General features: G+C 27.9%; 1 protein-coding gene across 2 annotated transcripts; it reads left to right on the top strand.

The window, feature by feature from the left end:
• The first annotated feature begins 11,949 nt into the window (after window positions 1-11,949).
• Window positions 11,950-19,725, top strand: LOC110639791 (pleiotropic drug resistance protein 1). Of its 2 annotated transcripts, XM_058148758.1 has the most exons (24): window positions 11,951-12,661; window positions 12,992-13,112; window positions 13,194-13,282; window positions 13,392-13,476; window positions 13,589-13,748; window positions 13,860-13,936; window positions 14,278-14,331; window positions 14,424-14,514; window positions 14,609-14,910; window positions 15,018-15,299; window positions 15,396-15,712; window positions 15,830-15,990; window positions 16,115-16,218; window positions 16,303-16,459; window positions 16,539-16,655; window positions 16,747-16,862; window positions 16,955-17,287; window positions 17,613-17,903; window positions 17,979-18,062; window positions 18,179-18,312; window positions 18,404-18,631; window positions 18,714-18,885; window positions 18,961-19,215; window positions 19,306-19,725. In XM_058148758.1, the coding sequence occupies exons 1-24, from the start codon at window positions 12,333-12,335 to the stop codon at window positions 19,561-19,563; spliced, it is 4,317 nt and encodes a 1,438-aa protein (XP_058004741.1). In that variant the 5' UTR covers window positions 11,951-12,332; the 3' UTR covers window positions 19,564-19,725. The 2 variants fall into 2 exon arrangements, with proteins under 2 accessions (XP_021646569.2, XP_058004741.1); XM_021790877.2 differs by having other exon boundaries at window positions 11,950-12,661; window positions 12,992-13,282.
• The last annotated feature ends 1,790 nt before the right edge of the window (window positions 19,726-21,515 follow it).

Genomic DNA, 21,515 nt, shown 5'->3' on the forward strand with positions numbered 1-21,515 from the left:
GCAGCAAAATTACTGTAAGTTTGTAAGTGGAAGATACATTAAATTGCATTCTTTATTTTATATCAGAATGGTCCACTACAATACTTTTGATTCTTCAAGCATTGGGAACTGTACATTTTATTGTAGCAGATAGGTTATTTTCTGTGATCCATTACTTTGATTTTTGAGCTTATGAAACTTATATTAGGCCTTAGGGGTGAGCATTCGGTTCAAACTGAATCGAACCGAATGGAATTAAATTATGAAAATTGAATTACATATTTTAGAAATCGAATTAAATCGAATCAAAATTGATGAAAAATTGAATCGAACCGAACCACTCTATTTCGGTTTGGTTTGGTTTAAACCAATCGGTTTTAATTTTTATTTGATTTTTTAATTTAGACTTAATTTTTAAGTTATTTGGTCAAATTTTGATTTTGCTTTGAATCTAATAACCATTAACCAATAAAATTAAACAATTTATATATAAAAAATAAAATATAATTCATAAATTTCTCATAAAAATAAATCAATTCAAAAATCAATTCAATTCGATTCGATTCAGTTCGATTTGAATGTATAAAATTACTATTCGATTCGATTCGTTCGATTTAATTAATTTTTTTCTCTTTAAAATTAAACCGAACTGAAATAATCAAAATTTTTATATTATAAAATCAAATCAAACTGATTAAATTTTAAAATTAAATCAATTGAATCAAATTATTTTAATTCGATTCAATTTTTTAATTTAAATCGAAATCTACTCAACATTACTCACCGTCACAAATTGAAAAAATGAAGAAAAGATGTTTGTGAAAGAGATTTTTCAGTTTTCTTTTCGGCTTTTAGCGATAGCAATGGTATGCACGCCGTTGACGAAGGAATACTAGACCCAACTCAGAATCGAATTGAACTCTCAAAGAACGGCCATTGATATTGAAGCTCAAAGCAGGCAACGTACGCACTACGCCGAAAATCCAAAATGTTAAAAAAAAAAAAAAAAAAAAAACCAACCTCCACATCACATGATGTATGTTACTTGCTAACCACTGTCACATTGTTAGGGCCACTTAGATTCTCAGCAACGGCGGCTGGGCACAATTTTCAAGATTCCCAACTAATTCCCGATGACACATATTAGATCCGAGTCCCGGCAAGTTGTGTTAGACACAGTTTCCGTCACATCACAATCGTCAGCATATTACAATAGCGAGAGGAAAAAAAAAATCTCTCCCCTTCGAAAATTAAAATTTTATCTGAATTACTTCATTTTTTGAAAGAATTTGATTTTTTTCAATTAAAAAAATATTTTAAAAAAATTAAATACGATAATTTAATTATCTTTTTTTATTATAAATAATTTATTTCAAAGGAAATATTTATAATTTTCGTATAATGAAATTTTTTCTATATCCGAACATGCGAAGTTTTTCTTTATGAAAAGGAAACTTTCCTTGTTGCTCATAATAACAACACCAAAAGGGAAAGGTTTCCTCTACTTGAAAGAAACGATTCCCTGGCATAGCGTCCCAGACTATTTATTTCTCAAAAAGAAAAGGCCATAGACGCCATGGCTTTAATCCGGAAGACGGCTGTCATAGTTGTTTGAAGCTCACATCTCTTACATGCAGAGAATAAATGTTAGGAAATTATATATGTAGATGTATGAACAAACGTACTCACAAGCTTACAGAGTTTATAAATCAAATAAGGGTAATAATACTACAATTTATAGGAATAAATCTTAGTAAATGAATTGAAGGGGCTATTAAGAACAAAATAAGCGAAAAAATGAAGATTATTGTCAGCTCAAAACAACGATGATTGTACTGTGCTTATGATCTCGCCATTATTGCTGTTAATGGAGCTGGGTCTATTCAAGAACCAAGATTTCTATCGTTAAGTAGTTCAATATGGATTAATTTAAGTCTTTCTAGCTCTTCTCAAATATCTCAATAAATTGCTTATTTATTTTGTGAAGAACCACCACGTTAGAATAATTATTAGAACACTCACTTACAAGTTTAAATTTTAAATTGAATAATTTTTTATTTTATTCTTTGACATGACATAATATGAGAACCTCTCTAATCCTAATAATTTAATTTATTAATTAAATATTTTAAATAAAATAAAAATAAATAAATATTTATTTACGTTTTAAACTAGTGAGCTTTTACGTGCGGGTGTAATAGTGGTGTAAAACAGTTCTTTATTTTTTTAAATGCAATTTAAACCTAAATTTGAAAATTAAAAAATAACTGATTTTTGTTAAAGGAAAAGTCAATTACAACCATTTTATTTTTGGTGGAGGAAAGCAGTCATAGTCGTCTAGAAGTCATGAGGAAGAAACCAAGCCACCAATATATATATATATATATAATTTTATCAATTAGCTTAATTAATTAATTGATAAAAATAATTTGAACATTTTTTTACATTATCAATATTATAACCCTTTAAATTTTCTTTTATAAATTTTAACAATTTATTCTAAAATTGATAAAAATATAATTTTAATAAATCAAATAAAATTTTATTTTTGTTTAAAAAATAAAATTTTATTTTTGTTTAAAAAATAAAATTTTATTTTAATTAATCTCTCTCTTTCTTTTTATACATATTACAAATATATTTAATTCTTTTTTAAAATTATAATTAGAACTTTTTATATTTAAATTGTTTAGTTTTTTCATTTGATAGGTCTTAAATATGAGAAGAAATGGCAACAAAACTGTGAATAAGAAGTATAGAGAGAAATTTTTTTAAATAAGATAACAATATTAGATATATTGTTTAATTATCAGTTATTTTCTATCATTTCATCAAAATAAAAAAAAAATTAATCAATATAAAATTTATTAAAATTAATAAAAATATTAAAATTTATTTATAAATTAATAAAGGTAAAAGAATTTTTTTTAAAATTAATAATGATGTTGCCGTGATTTTCTGAATCTTTAATTGGTAACGTTCTTTTTCTCTAATCAATTTGATACTTTATTTTTCTATATCAATTCTAATTTAAGCATCGAAGGATTTTCATCAAGAACACCTCAATAAATCTCTGACCATTTATTATTTGTTTTATAAATTTATACTCACAATAAATTTTTATTTATTAATGAATTTAATTAAATTTATTATTAGTAAAATCTAAAATTAAATGAAAAAAATTTAAAGGTTTAATTAAAACTGAAAAAAATTAAAAGTTATATATATATATTTTTATTATTTAGCTGAATAATTAAATCGATAAACTAAAATTGATTAATGAAAACCTTTCATTTTAAAATGAATGATTCAGTATTTTATGTCTCATATGTTTAAAAAAATGGTTAATCAATGCCGTATTTTTGGCGTAAATCATTGTCGTATTATTTGGAGCATTGAAAAATGAAATTTCTTGAATTGCAGAGTCTCATGAAAAAGAACTCTAAGACAAGAGGTCTAGACAAAATGTCAACTTCACTTAAATAAATGAGGACTTTCTCATCTGAATCTGGTCCAAACTTATCCAAATTCATCATAGATTTAAAGCAAATGGTACGGAGTGAGATTTATTTACTAAATATATAAAATTTTATTTATATAAATTAATTTTTTTTATATTAAAATTAATTTATTATAAATTTAATATATAAAATATATGATAAAATTTTTATTTTTAATTTATAATAATTTAAATCTATGTAATAAATTTTTTACAAAGTAATTAATTAAGATTATTTTTGGTAATAATTTTTAAAATAATATATAATATTTTAACATATCTTTCTTATTTATATTATTTGGTAGCATAATATTTATATTAATATTTAAAAATTAAAAAAATAATTCATAAAATATTATTTCTTCTAAATTTTAGAGATTAAAAAAATATTTTAACTATATTCAATAAGATAATATAATTATTTTTATATTTAACAGATACTCTAATAGTAAATTTTATTAAATATTTTTATTTTAAATTATTATATAAATAATTAATAACTAATTATTAATATCTAAAAGCCGACAACACCCTTTAATTTTCTTTGGGAGACCTCAACGTGCTTTTGAACAAAAAAAAATCATCACAGAAATATCCGATAAGTTGTGGCTATTAGACTTCCCATTTTCAACATTTCACTATTCGAACAATTTAATTATGTAATTTACCAATAGCGATTTGTTGTCGCAATTGATAATCAACTATTAAATTTTAGTTATTGATGGATTATTAATAGTTTAAAATTTTAATTTTCAATAATTTTATTATAATTTTTAAATAATTAATAATTAAATTTTAAAAAACATATTATTTATTTAACATTTTAAAACAACAACTGAAAATCAACGCCTTCTATGCCTTTTCTTGTATGTATATATTTCAAAGGCAATGAGATGAATGAAAATGGCAAATTACCATTTATTCTAAAGGTCATTTTCAGCAACAGAAATATTGATTAAAAGACAAATCTATATATAATAAATTGTAATATTATAAGAATTTCATCCTGTACTTGGTCAGAAAAGCCTGGTCTTGTGCATCTAGAATTCCATGGTGAAGTGACCACACAGCAATTTCCTTTTTTTTTTTTATTTTTTAAAAATGTCAACATCTTGTTGTTTGCATATTCCAATTGATTAGATTCTTAAGTAATTAATTAAATCCAACCTTGTTTCGCTAATGGTAAGTCATCTGACCAAAGATTTTACTTATATTTAATTAAATAATAATTTTTTACCCTTTTTTTTAAATAATTTCTTGAATGAGTATCTATCATTATCTTTTTAATTTCATTAATTTCGTGTTTGAATGAGATTGCTTCATTTTTTTTCAATCTTTTGAACCATTGATTTAATATTATTATCACTGTTACCAAAACTATCGGATGATATCATTGGTGACGTTATTGTACGTTGCCATCAGCCAAGTGCTGTCGTTAATTTATTTTATATTATTTTTATTAATTTAAAATTAATAAATGATCGATAATTTTTAATAATTATCTATAAATTTATATAGATATAATATTATAATTTTTTAATTTTAAAATATAATATAAAATTTCTTAAATTTTTAAATTTTATACTGTAAAATTCATCTAACTTTTAATTACTGATTTTTCTATTAGAAATTAATGTGAATAGCTTCTACATGGCACTTAAATTTTAAAATATAATATAAAACCCTTTAAATTTTTAAATTTTACATAGTAAAATCTATCTAACTTTAAATTACTGATTTTTTAGTTATAAACTAATGTAAATAGCTTTCGCAAGGCACTTAGTCAATATTTTTCTCTTCTCTCTTTATGTAAAGTGTAAAATTATTCTCTTTAAGCATGAAAAATTATTTTATCTATAGAGATAAAAATTATTCAATTTATATATAATTTGAGAGAGAAAAGAGAAATACTGACTAAGCTCTATGCTATAGCTGTCCAGGTCAGTGTCTAACTGAAAAACTGATAATTGAAGGTTAGAGAGATTTACTGTATAAAATTTAAAAGTTGATGGGGTTTTATATTATATTTTGAAGTTGAGGGATTGTAATATTATAACTAGATAAGTTCAGAGACAATTGTCAAAATTTATATGATCATCAAATGTCTTGTGTGTATGCTTATATTTTTAGGCTATATTTCATATGGTAAAATTAAAGTTGTAATGTATGTATATTTAATTATGTTATTTAGTAACATAAAAAAAATTTAACATATTAGTATGATAATTACATAGATTATCATTACATATAAAAATAAATACAATTATGATTATTCATTTTTATTTTATTTATTTATCATCAATGTTACTATAACCACTATCACCGCTATCTGCCACCTGATTACCACTCCTATTGCCACTACTATCCCTACCATGTCACCACTACCACCACCACAACCATAAATACCACCACTATTATCACTAACGTATTATTATTATTGCTATTGCTGTTATCACTACCACCACCATTATTATTTAACAACTATTATTACTATTTAGTCGCTGTCACCTTTACACTGTCTGTCTACTATCACCACTATTACCTCACATTCTTACTGTTACCATCATCTAACTACTGCTATCGCCGTCACTATCACCACTTAGCCACCACTATCATTAGATTATCAATTATTATAATTACTATAACTTATTATTAATACTATAAATAAATTAAATATTAAAATAAAAATTATTATTAAATGACACTATTTATATTTTTATTTTACAATCAAACATATAAATTTAATAATAATTATATTACACTATATTATAATTTTAACTGTATTACATAGTTAATTACATTATATTATATTACGCTCTATTAAATATAATCTTAACTTATTAAAAAAATTAATAAACAGTGATTTATATTTTACAAGTCTAATTAAATTAATATAATTTCTACTTTCAAGAAATAAATCAGATTAAATCAACATCAACGTAGACAATATATCTAGGAGTGTCTAATATATTTGTTTTGTTTAGTTTCAATTAATGGATATTATCTTAAAATTAATTAATTAATAATTAACTGTTTTGACCGCTATAGTTTGGATATCTAATTGTATTTGACGCTAAAAAATTATTAATTAAGATTTAATTTGTAAAATAATAAAATATAAAAATGATAAGCTCTTGGAAAATTCAAAGTTGTCAGTCATTATTTATTGCGGATGTCCGTTTAGGGACATGCTTTGTTGACCAAGAAAAAAGGGAAATTAGAAGGAAATTTTTTCATTTCTTTAGACTCGGTTTACTGTAGTTTTAAAATGTAATATATTATTTTCGTCCTATAAAAATATATTTATTTTTATTTTTATAATAATTTAAAAAATATAATTAAAGTAATAAATTTTATTTATTTTTTAATGTACTCTTTACTCATGTTGCTTCACTGAAAATTTTTAAATTATGTTACTAAATTATTATTGGAACTACTCTCTCCACTATTTTTATTTATAATTTTTCTTTTATTCATAAAGATCTATCAAATTTAAAAAATCAATGAGTATTATTTTTTTTAATTTTATTAGTTATTTCTCTTAAATATTAAATAAATATTTATATAATTTTTTAAATAAAATAAAAGATAATTTAACTAATTATTAATGTCTTTTTATATAAATTTAAAATTATCTAATTATTTTCTTAATCATCATACAAAACTCAAATGTAGTAAAAAAAAATGGAAAGAGGAATAACAAATTTTATCTTTTCAATGCATGTCAAACAGGGCATATTAGGTAGCTAATAGATAAACTACAATTTCAAAGAGAAAATTGATTTATAATTAATTAAGAATAAATTAAAAATATAATTAATGATCATGAAACTAATCAAAATTTAATTTGTTAATACAAGAATCAAGATAATAAAGTAATGGTCTACATTTTATACACAAATTAATAAAAAAAAAAGATTGTTTATTTCATTATATTTGATTAATGATGATAAGGGTAGTTTATTTAAAAGTTGGACCGACTAATAAAATATATTTATTGATAAAAATATCAGTAAATAGGGATAGAATAGGAAATCAAGCAAATTATTCTCACCTAAAAAAGAAATAGAACTATATTATGAGGAAAAAGAAATTAAATCTATTTTTATTGGAAAGAAAGAGTATATTTATATTTGATTTATGATAAATTAAATTTAAATAGTATATATATATATATAAAGTAAATAAATTTTATATGTTTATATGTTGATTTTATGATAAACTGAATTTCAGTAAAAAATTTCATTATTATTGTAAAGATTTTTAAAAAAAGTGCATATAGAAGTGTATAGTCACACCGTGAAACCAACTGACGCCAGTGAAACTGAAGAAGATTAAACCAAAAACAATGGTTTTCAAAGAATTAATATTGATTTCGGCTTATAAGAGAAGATAATCCGATTATTCAGTTCAGTTATTGGTTTGTTAAAAAAAAATTTAAAACAATCAAACCCGTACCAATTATCCATATGTTTAAAACTATGTCGTTTTATATTCTTATACGTATAAAAATCAATTATCCCTATGTTTAAAACTATGTCGTTTTATATTTTTCTACATTTAAAAATCACAGACCTAATATTTCATTATTCTTCTTTATTTATATTTTCTCACGTTTTCTTCCAAAACACTACATTTTTTTCTCCCATATCTTTTAATAGCAATAAACTTCTTTCTTAGCAAGACATTGCTTCTCACAACACTTCTTCCCCGGCAGCCGACACTATTCTTCTTCTCCATCTCGTTTTCTTCTTATTCAATTTTTCAAATATGATGCTTGGAAGAAAGGAAAAATGTTGGAGATGGCTTTTAAATGCTATATTTTGATTTTTTGTTTCATATGATTTTATATGGGTTTTGCATTTTATGGTTTCAAAGTCAAAATGTGTTTTGATTTTTTGGATTGCAAAGTCAAATTTGAAAGAGAATTAGCACAGGTGAGCTATATTTTGTTTGGGTCTCTGATTTTAAATATAATAAATTGAGATTGTATTTATATTTTTTGGATTGTTAAATTTTTGTATGAAGTTTGTAAAACTCGACAAAATTAAATTTGAAACCAAGTATAAAGGAAACTGGAAGTATCAGTTTTTCCTCTTTGTAACGTTTACAAATCGTAATTTTTGATTTGGTTAATAGAATAAGTCAAAATTGAACTAACCCGACCCAAGTACAATTTTAAGTGTATATAATATAAGTTTAAATTTATAAGATAATAAATTTAATAATTATTAAATTAAATATTTATATAAAATTAATTAAATTATATATATAAAATCTATAAATTATATATAAATATTTAATGAGTTGATTTCTACCCAATAAATTCATTGCTCAATGAGCTTGAGTTTTTTTTTTTTTTTTTTTAACAGCACCCTTTAAGATATAAAAACATGAGAAAAATAAATAAAGGCAGCACATGATGGTGGCAATTACGAGGACATTGGGAAACTTAATCTCACTCCAAAATTAATAATTCAATAGATTATGGTCAAAACAAAGGGCTTGGGAGGCGGGGGGCGGGGGCGGGCGCGGGGTGTTGGGGTTGGGGTGCGGTTCGTTCCTAAACTACCAAATTGGCAAATCGGGCCCATATATTATCATAAGGATTCTTATCATAAATCTAATTGGGTATGAAATCATGATTCGCCTTAGGCAATGCCTTTTCTTAAAATAAGCTTAATATATTAGCCACGTCCGTTTTAATTCATTTGCCATCTGTATTTAATACTAACTGTGTCTAATTTTATATATATTGTTTAAGGTTTTTATGTAATAATAGAATATAATAAAATATTTTTAATTTAATTAAATTATTATTTATTTCACTTAATTAAAAAAGTTAATAAGATGAATTTTAAAATTTTAAAAATAATTATTGTGTTATTTAAAAAAAAAGAAATAATTATTGTGCTATTTAAAAAAAATTATTATACTTAATAAATATATGAATATAATTAAAAAATTAATTAATATTCCTCAATTTTCTTAAAACTATAAATAACTTCAGACAAATGAACTTTTAAAAAACGATGGAATGAGTAATTAATATTATAACTTAAAAGTTAAAAAGAAGCAAGTGAAGATAAGCTAAGTGAAATAAAATGTACATAAAAAGTAAAAAAATATATATATGTTTTTCAAGGGGTAAAAAGTTTAGAAAGTAAAATATAATTTTTAGAAGCTAAAGGGGATATTATACATTTTTTATTTATGTAATTCTAGAGGTGTGATGACTTAAGCACAGTGATGTCTCCTCATATTACACTCCATTGTGTTTTTTATGCTTTTTAGAAGGGAGTAACTAATTGACAACTGTAGAGCTATAAATATAACTAATTACTGGTATGGTAAGTTTTTGTCATGCTACTTGTTATAGATTTCTTCTCTGCCTACAAGTAATATAAGGAAAATCTATCCAATTATATTAATTGTAATATACCAATGAAAAAAGTAGTCCATCCTTGATATATTTGTGTCTTATTATTATTATAATGCTTGAGATGTTTATCATATACGATACTTATGATATTTATCCTAATTGATTTATCAAGCCATGTTAATATACTCTTGACTGACTTGTCTTGAAATAGTATATATATAACTGAACCTTAACGAAAGTTTTACAAAAGTGTGCCATTTAACTTAATGAAAATGTTTAAAAATTGCCTTGTGATATATTTTTATTTTTATATATTTATTTTATAGAAAATTAACTTATAATATTAAATATCAATATTTTATTTAAATATTTTCAAATTTAAAAAATTAAAATCCTATTTTATAAAAAATATTAATTATCTAAAATTCTTTTCACTGACAGTACATCCTTTAAAAATTTTAAAATTTACAATTTCAAACATTATAAACTCTATTCATCATATTATATATCTATAAAAATCAATTATAAAATCTATTCATCGTATTATATATCTATAAGAATGCTTAAACTTTGTTATTTGGTATAACATTATTTTTATTTTTTTTATATTTTTTATATAAAAAATTAACTTATCATATTAAATATTAATTTTTTTATTTTAATGTTTTCAAATTTTAAATACTAAAATCTTATTTCATAAAAAAAATTATATAAAATTTATTTCTCTACATCTTTTAAGAATTTAAAATTTACAAGTTCTGACATTATAAGTGCAGACATTATAGAGCTCTATTCATCATATCACACATTATCTATAAAATAGGAATTCTTAAAATTTTAAATTTACAATTTCAAACATTATAAAGTCTATTAATCATTTATATATTTATAAAAATCATTTTTTAATTAAAGTTTGAATAGATTAGAAAAAAGGTTCATTATTTTTTAAAATCTTATTGCATAAAAATTATTTATAAAATTTTTAAGTTTAATAAGTATGCTTAAAAAATTGTCATGTGGCGTAACCTTCTTTTTATCTTTATTTTTATATTTTATTATATAAAAAAATTAACTTATCATATTAAACATCAAATTTTTATTTAAATATTTTCAAATTTCAACTACTAAGATCTTATTTTATACCAAACTAAAAAATATTTAAATTTTTTTACTACATCTTTTAAGAATTTAAGATAAATTTACAAGTTCAAACATTATAAAACTATTTCATCATATTATACATCCATAAAAAATAATTTTTTAACTAAATTTCAAATGTATTAGATTATTTTCTAAAAAATTATGATAATATATGTATTAATTATTCAATAAAAATTATCTTACAAAATTTTAAAATTATTTTAAAAAATTCTTATACTCAAAGTCTAAAAATTTTAATAAATAGAGTAAAAAAAAATTAAAGATATTGCAAAATCATCATTAGGAACGTGCATTTTGTTTTATTTTTCTCATCGTTTTATTAGTATATGAATATGACTATTTCAATTAATTTAAATAATAATGAAAAAATAATATATTAATCAATTTATTTATTTATCAAAGTTTTTTTTTAAAAATTATAATTAATTAAAAAATTTTCATTAACAAAACTTATAATATGATTAAAAAATAAAATAATAAGAATACATTTTAAATATATTATTAAAATAAATTAATAAATAATTTGTACGCTACATGGTAAAATATAATGTAAATTAACAAGACCCTTCTTAAACATGTGACTGAAGAATTGATATTGTCTAAGCATATGAATGGACTTACCCTCATCCCATAAAAAAAAATATAAAAAATAGGATGAATGACCGATATTGAATTTTTTTATTATTAATAAATTATGAGGTTCCCATTTAAATTCAATTATTAAAGATAAGAGCGCCACTAGAAGACTCTGGCCGGCTGCAGAGAGGCGGCTGTATGGTATATGATGATGATATGGAGCATATAGTTTATAGTTCATAGAACATGACTGATGCATAACAATAATAATAATAATAATAATTATTATTATTTTTATTATTATTATGGGTAGACAGACACTTGAAAGATGCTTCAGGAAGCGCCAATGCAGCTGCTTACCATTTCCCTCTAAAAAATAATTCTTATTCAATTTTCTTTCTCAAGTTTCGTAGATCTAAAATAAAAGAATTTAATTTAAAAAAAATCATTTTAAAAGAAATGGAAATGAATTATTTATTCCAAAGAAGTGATAATTTTGACAGATTATCGCTTGAAAAGGCCACTCGTTTTTCTTTACAAATAGCTGTTTAAATTTTCTCCTGCTCATTGGATCGTTTCTTTCCTCCAAGAATAACAGACGGCATTGCTCCTTCAATTTCTAGCTTTCTACCTCAATAACTCGGTTCATCCATTGTCAAGAAACACGTATTTCTGCAAAGCTATTTCTGGGTTTTAATGAACTTTTCTTGATTTTCAAGCATTATTCCATCGTTAATGGAGGGTGCTGACATATATAATGCCAGTAGTAGCTTACGAAGAGGGAGCTTATCTACATGGAGACACAATACCAACGATATTTTTTCAACATCTTCTCGAGAAGAAGATGACGAAGAGGCTCTAAAATGGGCTGCACTTGAGAAACTACCCACCTACGATCGTTTGAGGAAAGGTATATTCCTTAGTGCTTCTAAAGGTGCTGTTAGTGAGATCGATGTAGACAATCTTGGATTTCAAGAAAGGAAAACTTTGCTCGAGAGGTTGATCAAAGTCGCTGAAGAGGATAATGAGAAGTTTTTGTTGAAGCTCAAGAATCGTATTGATAGGTAAGGATTTTTACTGGTTTTCCATAAGTCTGGTTCGTTGCTGAGAAAATGTTAGAAAGAAGCAAGCTGATATCTTGAATTCTTGTTGACTCTTGTTTCTAGGATATCAAAATAGCTGGAAACAGGAAATATGGATTTGTATTTCCTTTTTTTTTTTTTTTTTTTTTTTCCCTTTTTTTAGTCAGACTGAGCAACTCTGTTTCTGGTTATTGAAGTTCTGTCTCAACTTATCATGCATGTTGTTTCTTTTCAAGGAAATAAAAATAAAAATAAAAAGAATATCGTCCTTGAATTGTCTGCGATGATTTTTCTTGTTTCTTTGTGTTGTAGAGTTGGTATTGAAATTCCAACAATTGAAGTTCGATTTGAGCATCTAAACATTGAGGCAGAGGCTTATGTAGGAAGCAGTGCTTTGCCTTCATTCATTAACTTCTCTGTTAGTATGTTAGAGGTGACTACTTATGCTTCTTGTAAGTTAATTCTTTTTTCTTTTGGTTATAAAAAGTTAATTTTTTTTCTTTTGATTTTGAAGGGTTTCTTGAATTATCTTCATATCTTTCCAAGTAGAAAGAGACCATTGACCATACTTAAGGACGTAAGTGGAGTCATCAAGCCATCAAGGTGAGATGAGCATCATCTGAACATCTGATTCCTTAGGCTTTCCAAATTGAAGTGAACGTTTCATAATCATTTCTAATCTTTTTGGGGTGCGTGTGTGTGTGTATTGCAGAATGACTTTGCTTTTGGGTCCTCCAAGTTCTGGAAAGACCACACTTTTGTTGGCACTAGCTGGAAAGCTTGATCCTAATCTGAAGGTGATCACATATTCTTGTTGGTTCATTCCTTTGATGACCATTTAATTGTTGACGTTCGTTTTTGTTATTGGTTCATCTTTAACTGGGGACTGGAGTTGAATTCCCCTTGCAGTTCTCTGGTACTGTGACCTACAACGGCCATGAGATGAATGAGTTCATACCTCAGAGAACGGCTGCATATATAAGTCAACATGATGTTCATATAGGTGAATTGACCGTGAGGGAAACTTTGGCATTTTCTGCCAGATGCCAAGGTGTCGGAACCCAACATGGTTAGATTACTGGATTAGACTTTCTTTCAACAAAATTTTGATTATGCATGGCGGTGACTGAGACAAATATTGGTGTGACTAGTTAGTAGTTAAAATTTTTGCAATTTGCAGAGTTGTTAGCAGAGTTGTCCAGAAGAGAGAAAGCAGCAAATATTAAGCCTGACCCTGATATTGATGTCTTTATGAAGGTGAGGGAAAAAAAAAAAACAATAATGACAAAATGAATCTGCAGAGGTACAAAATATACCTTGTTTTGACATGCGGACAGAAAATCCTCTTTTAGGAGAAAATTTGTTCGGAGACAAATAGTTTAAACATTACAACCATATTATATCTGTACTTTTGTCTTCATTCTTGCTATGTAAATTTAGATTTTTATGAATTCTCTTGCTCATCAACTTGAATTGCAGTTTTTTTGTTCATGTTAAATAAGAATGCCATGATGATTACCCATTCTATTGTCATCAACATGAATTGAGCTGCATTTATGGAAATTAATTTTCATTTCCTAACATTGCTGGTTTGATAGGCTGCAGCAACAGAAGGTCAAGAAACTAGTGTGGTCACTGATTATATTATAAAGGTATTATCATCACAAAATACTTTTAAGATCATAAAAGATGAAACTGCTAATGTGATCCATTTATTGAATGTCATTTTCTCCTAAATTTGCAGATATTAGGATTGGAAATCTGTGCGGATATTTTGGTAGGAAATGAAATGATAAGGGGTATCTCTGGAGGACAAAGGAAGCGTGTTACAACAGGTAAGTCTATCTCTATTCTATAAAACCAACAATTATCAATTTATATTTGCAATTTCAACTAGGTTTATTAAAATTTCAACTGATCAAATTGAAGGTGAAATGTTGGTTGGACCTGCAAAGGCACTATTTATGGATGAGATTTCTACTGGACTTGACAGCTCAACAACTTTCCAAATTGTGAACTCGCTAAAGCAATCCATTCACATTCTTAATGGAACTGCTGTCATATCCCTCCTCCAGCCAGCTCCAGAGACTTATTGCCTCTTTGATGATATTATTTTGTTGTCAGATGGCCAGATTGTGTACCAAGGTCCTCGTGAACAAGTGCTTGGTTTTTTTGAACATATGGGCTTCAAGTGTCCTGAAAGAAAAGGCGTGGCCGACTTCTTACAGGAAGTAATGAATTTGTGGCTACTTTTTCTATCTCATTTTTACAATATAGTTTTCAGAATGGTCTTGTATGTGAAGTTGCATATTATTTATGAATAATTAATTAACTGTAGGTGACATCAAGGAAAGATCAGAAGCAGTATTGGGCACGTAGAGATCAGCCTTATAGGTTTGTCACAGTTCAAGAATTTTCTGAGGCATTCCAATCATATGAGCTGGGCCGAAGAATTGGAGATGAGCTTTCAACTCCATTTGATAAGAGCAAGAGCCATCCTGCTGCTTTGTCAACCAAAAAGTATGGAGTTGGAAAAATGGAGCTGGTTAAAGCCTGCATCTCAAGAGAGTACTTGCTCATGAAGAGAAACTCATTTGTCTACATCTTCAAGCTCATCCAAGTGATTATCCTCAGCATTGACATATTAATTTTATTTTCCATCATCAAAGTTTGCATATTCTATAACATTTTCTTTATTTTTTGTTTCTGCCACTAGCTTACATTCATGGCAATGGTTTCTATGACCCTCTTCCTGAGGACTGAGATGCATCGAGACAATATCACAGATGGAGGAGTTTATTTGGGTGCTTTGTTCTTTACTGTGATCATGGTCATGTTCAATGGTATGGCGGAACTATCCATGACCATTGCAAGGCTTCCAGTGTTCTACAAGCAAAGGGAACTCCTATTTTATCCTGCATGGGCATATTCTCTTCCCACATGGATTCTTAAAATTCCTGTGACAGTTACAGAATCTGCTGTTTTTGCTGTCCTGACCTACTATGTCATTGGATTTGATCCTAATGTTGAAAGGTGAGCAAGAAAGAGAAGGGAGGGGTTTGTGGTGGGTGTGTTGGTGGTGGTTGGTGTGGTATGTTGATTAAAATCCCATAAAGTGATGCAGCTAATACAACACGGTAATATCTGCAGGTTCTTCAAGCATTACCTTGTCCTGTTACTTGTTAACCAGATGGCCTCTGCACTATTTCGATTTATTGCTGCAACTGGAAGGAATGTGATTGTTGCCAACACCTTTGGATCATTTGCGTTACTTACACTTTTTGCATTGGGTGGCTTTGTACTATCACGAGGTATAATTAGTATTTAGTTATATTTATATATTACAGACTAATCTTGCTCAAAGCAATTAGAATTAGTACTTAGTTTTTGCTGTACTGTCATGAGTTCATGCTTTTTCTTTGTTTAATTTCTCAGAGGAGATAAAGAAATGGTGGATATGGGGTTACTGGTTATCACCATTGATGTATGGGCAGAATGCAATAGTAGTTAACGAGTTTCTTGGAAAAAGCTGGAGCCATGTAAATTTTTTAAACTTTGCATTTCTATGTTTGTGTTTGTCTCTCAGTGATCAATAGATATCTAATTTCAATTAAAAATTTCAGATTCCACCGAACTCGACAGAACCGTTGGGAGTCCAACTATTGAAAACCCGTGGCTTCTTCCCTCATGCATATTGGTATTGGATAGGAGTAGGTGCATTGGGTGGATTCATACTAGTATTCAACTTGTGTTTCACTCTTGCTCTCACTTTCCTTAACCGTGAGTGTCATCATCTTCTCCATTTCATGGTTTCAGAAATGAGAGCTTATGCTAATGTCTTGCAAATAACATTTGGCAGCATTTGAGAAACCACAGGCTGTTATAGTTGAAGATTCTCAAAGTAATGAACCTGGTGACGAAAATGGAAGAGGTATCCAATTAACAAACTATGGAAGTAGTCGCAAATCAAGCACAGGTAAATAGCTCAATGATAATGCACATTTCAGCTTATGTCCTATAAATGTTAAACGCTTAATAGATGGTGGTTATTTTCAATTCACATGCAGGCATTGGAGAAGAAATTAGCGAGGCAAACCATAACCGGAAGAAAGGAATGGTTCTTCCTTTTGAACCACATTCTGTTGCCTTTGATGATGTTATGTACTCAGTTGACATGCCACAGGTATTAAAATGTTTGGCAAATAGAACAGTATCTGATATGGTCAAAAGAATGACAATGACAGAACTCTGATCTTGTTAAATGGAAATATCCAGGAAATGAAAAGCCAGGGAATCCTTGAAGATAAATTGGTGCTATTGAATGGTGTGAGTGGTGCTTTCAGGCCAGGTGTTCTCACAGCTTTAATGGGTGTTAGCGGAGCTGGTAAAACCACTTTGATGGATGTGCTGGCTGGTAGGAAAACTGGTGGATACATTGAGGGGAACATAACAATTTCTGGATTCCCAAAGAAGCAAGAAACCTTTGCTAGAATTTCAGGATACTGTGAGCAAAATGACATCCACTCTCCACATGTGACTGTCTATGAATCCTTAGTCTACTCAGCCTGGCTTCGTCTACCCCCTGAAGTTGACTCTGACACCAGAAAGGTAGACTCCTGGTTTTCATTACAAGATTTTTTTTTTTTTTTATAATTTTGTCGAACCATATACTTGTTCCCTTTTAGCTTGCCTGCTATCTAGGCAAGTTCAATAACAAGTTGCATTTTCATTGCCTAGTTCCAAAAGCAATTCTATTCTGCCTTACAGCTAATCCATTTTGTCAGGCCTGAAGCAACCATCTCAGTTTCTCTGAGAATGCTTGTGAAGTTGATCTCAGTTTTGGACTATTCCAGAAACCTTGATTCTTATCCATGAAAGAAGCTTTAAGTCAACTACATCCAATTAACTTCTATATCTCAAAATTTTGTTGCAGATGTTTGTTGATGAAGTGATGGAGCTTGTAGAACTGAATCCATTAAGGCAAGCACTAGTTGGATTACCTGGTGTGAGTGGTCTTTCTACAGAGCAGCGAAAGCGACTAACAATAGCAGTTGAGCTTGTTGCAAACCCCTCTATAATATTCATGGATGAGCCAACTTCAGGGCTAGATGCAAGAGCTGCTGCAATTGTGATGAGAACAGTTAGGAACACTGTGGACACGGGAAGGACTGTTGTGTGCACCATCCATCAACCAAGCATTGACATCTTTGATGCTTTTGATGAGGTAACATTTACAAAATTAGTGCTTTATGGTGTCTTTACCACATATTAATGAAATGTATTCATCATGGCATTGCAGCTATTCCTGATGAAGAGAGGAGGAGAAGAAATATATGTCGGGCCATTGGGTCACCATGCTTGCCATTTAATAAAATATTTTGAGGTACATTTCATGTTGATGGACGGTGAAAAAGAAAAAAGAAGAATACTTAGTCCTTATCTGAAGAACCTCTATTAATAATAGATTCACTCTAATCAATTACCATTCTTTTTCTCCAGGGAATTGAAGGAGTCAGTAAAATTACAGATGGTTATAATCCAGCAACTTGGATGTTGGAAGTTACCAGTTCTGCACAAGAGTTAGCTTTGGATGTTGACTTTGCTGCCATTTACAAGAATTCAGATTTGTACAGGTATCCTAGCATCGTGCCAATGTGTTCAGAAATGACAGACATAGCAAAAGTTTTTCTTTAATTTTTGACTGATAAGTGGTTCATGTTTCAGGAGAAACAAAGCAACGATTAAGGATTTAAGCACACCTGCTCCTGGTTCCAAGGACCTATATTTCCCTACACGGTACTCACAGTCATTTTTTACCCAATTTATAGCTTGCACATGGAAGCAGCGTCTGTCATACTGGCGGAATCCACCGTATACTGCAGTAAGATTTTTGTTCACGACCTTTATAGCTTTGATGTTCGGGACAATGTTCTGGAATCTTGGGTCCCAAACGTAAGTTAAATATTAGTGCTAACTCAATAACATCATTTACTTTTGCCTTCTTATCTTATTATTCCCATTTCATGAACTGTAGGAAAAAGCAGCAAGATATTTTTAATGCTGCAGGATCAATGTATGCAGCAGTTCTCTTTCTTGGGGTGCAAAATTCATCATCCGTGCAGCCAGTGGTGGCAATCGAAAGAACTGTCTTCTATAGAGAAAGAGCCGCTGGAATGTATTCAGCTATGCCCTATGCTTATGCACAGGTAATTTATAATTGGTTATCCTGCAAAATGTTTCAAATCACGTCATTTTCAACATAACTTCATCTTTTGTTGCAGGTCCTGGTTGAGCTTCCATATGTTTTTGCGCAAACCATTGTCTATGGTGCTATAACATACGCAATGATGGGATTTGAATGGACTGTTGCTAAATTTTTCTGGTATTTGTTCTTCTTGTACTTCACATTATTGTATTTCACCTTCTACGGGATGATGGCCGTTGCAGTGACGCCGAACCATCACATTTCTGCCATAATGTCCTCAGCATTTTATGGATTATGGAATCTCTTTGCAGGATTTATAGTGCCCCGAACCGTAAGTGCTTTACTTCCCATAATCATTTCAAATGACAGGTTTTTGTTGTGTATTATATTACTTAGCTAAAATTGTTCTCCATATTCACAGAAAATGCCTGTGTGGTGGAGGTGGTACTACTGGGCATGTCCAATATCATGGACCTTGTACGGATTAGTTGCATCCCAATATGGAGATGTGAAGGATGTTCTTGACAATGATCAGGAAGTTAGAGACTTCATAAGACAATATTACGGTTTCAAACATGATTTTTTGGGAGTAACTGCAGGTGGGATTGTTGGGATTGCAGTTTTTTTTGCATCTACATTTGGTATTTCCATCAGGCTCTTCAATTTCCAGAGGCGATAGAGATTGTTATCCAAGTTATTTCAAAGAATCATCATCAGGCAAATGACAGAAGATTAAAGAATAAAGATGTGAAGCTCATGTACACTTTTTCCCCATTACATTTACATAGTGTTTAAAAAAAAATTATCTTTGAATAGAGCAGACATAATCTCTTACATTGCATTTATAATTATATTAATATAAAATAATTTTATTAGCTTAATTAAAAAATTGACATGGCATTTCTTTTAAAAAGTTCCAATAAACATATAAAAACAAAAAGTAAAATGATAAATGAGTCCAATTTTATTATTAGGCATGTAGAATTAAGCGTTTATTGTCATGTTAAAAATTTAAGCTATTATTAGAGTCATAATTTTAATTCCTTATAATATCATAGTTTAAGCACTATCACCGTTGGAAAGAATCTAGATGCTAGCTCATTGAGCTATTTGCTAACAATCTTCCACTACTGGCTAGAGATTCGACCCATGAAGCTTAAATTGTTAATAAAAGTGCAGTTCTAAATCCTTATAGCATAGTAATCTAAGAGCTATGAACTAAAAAAATCTTAGCCCACTAAGTTATACCACTCAATGTCAACAAGCCCCATAAAGGAGCCATTGATTATTGGGGTTAAAGGCCTAGATTAGATCTTGAACATTTAACTTAGCCCAACCTTTGTCCTGATTTATAAATATTACATATTTATATAGATCATTGAGTGTCAGTTTTCCATTTACAAAATTACTTGATGAGAAATTCTAATAATAATAATAATAATAATAATAATAACAAATCTATTAAAATAAAGGTGCCTTTGTGAGAATTTAGTAAGAAGTTCTAAGATTCTGATCTTCAAAACAGATTAAAAAAAAAATATCTCAGTACCTTCATTACCACCTTCAACACAACTCATGCTATCAACAAATACAACTCACCATCGTGCATATATATATATAGAAAGACAGAGAGAGAGAGAGAGAGAGAGAGATGGGTTCTAAATTTGTTGCCCATATCTGGCACATCCGCACATGTTTCGGAAGAAACAAAGTAGCTATCAAGGAATTAAGCACAGCAGCTCGTAGCTCCAAGGACCTATACGTCCCCTACACAGTACTCAGAGTCATTTTTGACGCAATGTGCAGCTTGCTTATGGATGCTACGTTTGTATTACTGGAGAAATGCACCTGATATATATACTGCGGTAAGATTTCTTCAGCAGCAGTTCTCTTCCTTGCGGTTCAAAATGCAGTCTCTGTGCAGCCAGTGGTTGCAGCATGTTGGATATGCATCTATTAAAAAAATAAAATAAATAAATAAATAAATAAAATATATATATATATATATATATATATTTATTTATTTATTTATGCTAGACGAGTAGTAGAATATTTCAACACTACCAATAGATTTTTTTTAACGATTTTCATTATAAATTAATTACAAAATTAGTAATTATAAAACCTGACTTCAAAGGTAAAAGAAAATTAATCAAATTATTCTAATTAATATTAATTAAATTAATTTTAATTAAAATCTGTTAGCCCCATGAACTTTAATGAACATGATTTTGATGATACCAAAACTTAAAGAAATCTTATCTAACAATATTTTTAAGAATGTTTAAGTGAACAAGAGCAGAGCTAAAAAATTATTTTTGAAGAGGCCAACATTATTCATTCAATACATTATTTAATTATACCTATTCTCTATATATTTCTTATTTATTGTATATTTTAAAGAGTTAATATTGTATATTTAAAAATATCATAATAGAGTGTAATTAAGTTATAATTTTTTTACGAGTGTATTAATACTTTAAAATTTTTTTGAATATATAATAAAAAAATAAATAATTCCAATGCTTTATATTACTTATATCTTAATAAAATAAAATAATTAGGCCAATAATTAGAATAAAATAATTTTGCCTACAATTAATTAATTTTTTTCTCTAAATATATATATTC

This window comes from Hevea brasiliensis, chromosome 6 (assembly GCF_030052815.1).
Source record: "Hevea brasiliensis isolate MT/VB/25A 57/8 chromosome 6, ASM3005281v1, whole genome shotgun sequence".
Classification (NCBI taxonomy): Eukaryota; Viridiplantae; Streptophyta; class Magnoliopsida; order Malpighiales; family Euphorbiaceae; genus Hevea; species Hevea brasiliensis.

Coding starts and splice junctions, on each gene's coding strand:
- LOC110639791 (XM_021790877.2), top strand. CDS start 12,333: ATGGAGGGTGCTGACATATATAATGCCAGTAGTAGCTTACGAAGAGGG. Junction 13,749..13,859: donor AGGTGTCGGAACCCAACATG/GTTAGATTACTG, acceptor TGCAATTTGCAG/AGTTGTTAGCAGAGTTGTCC. Junction 18,063..18,178: donor ATTTAATAAAATATTTTGAG/GTACATTTCATG, acceptor CTTTTTCTCCAG/GGAATTGAAGGAGTCAGTAA.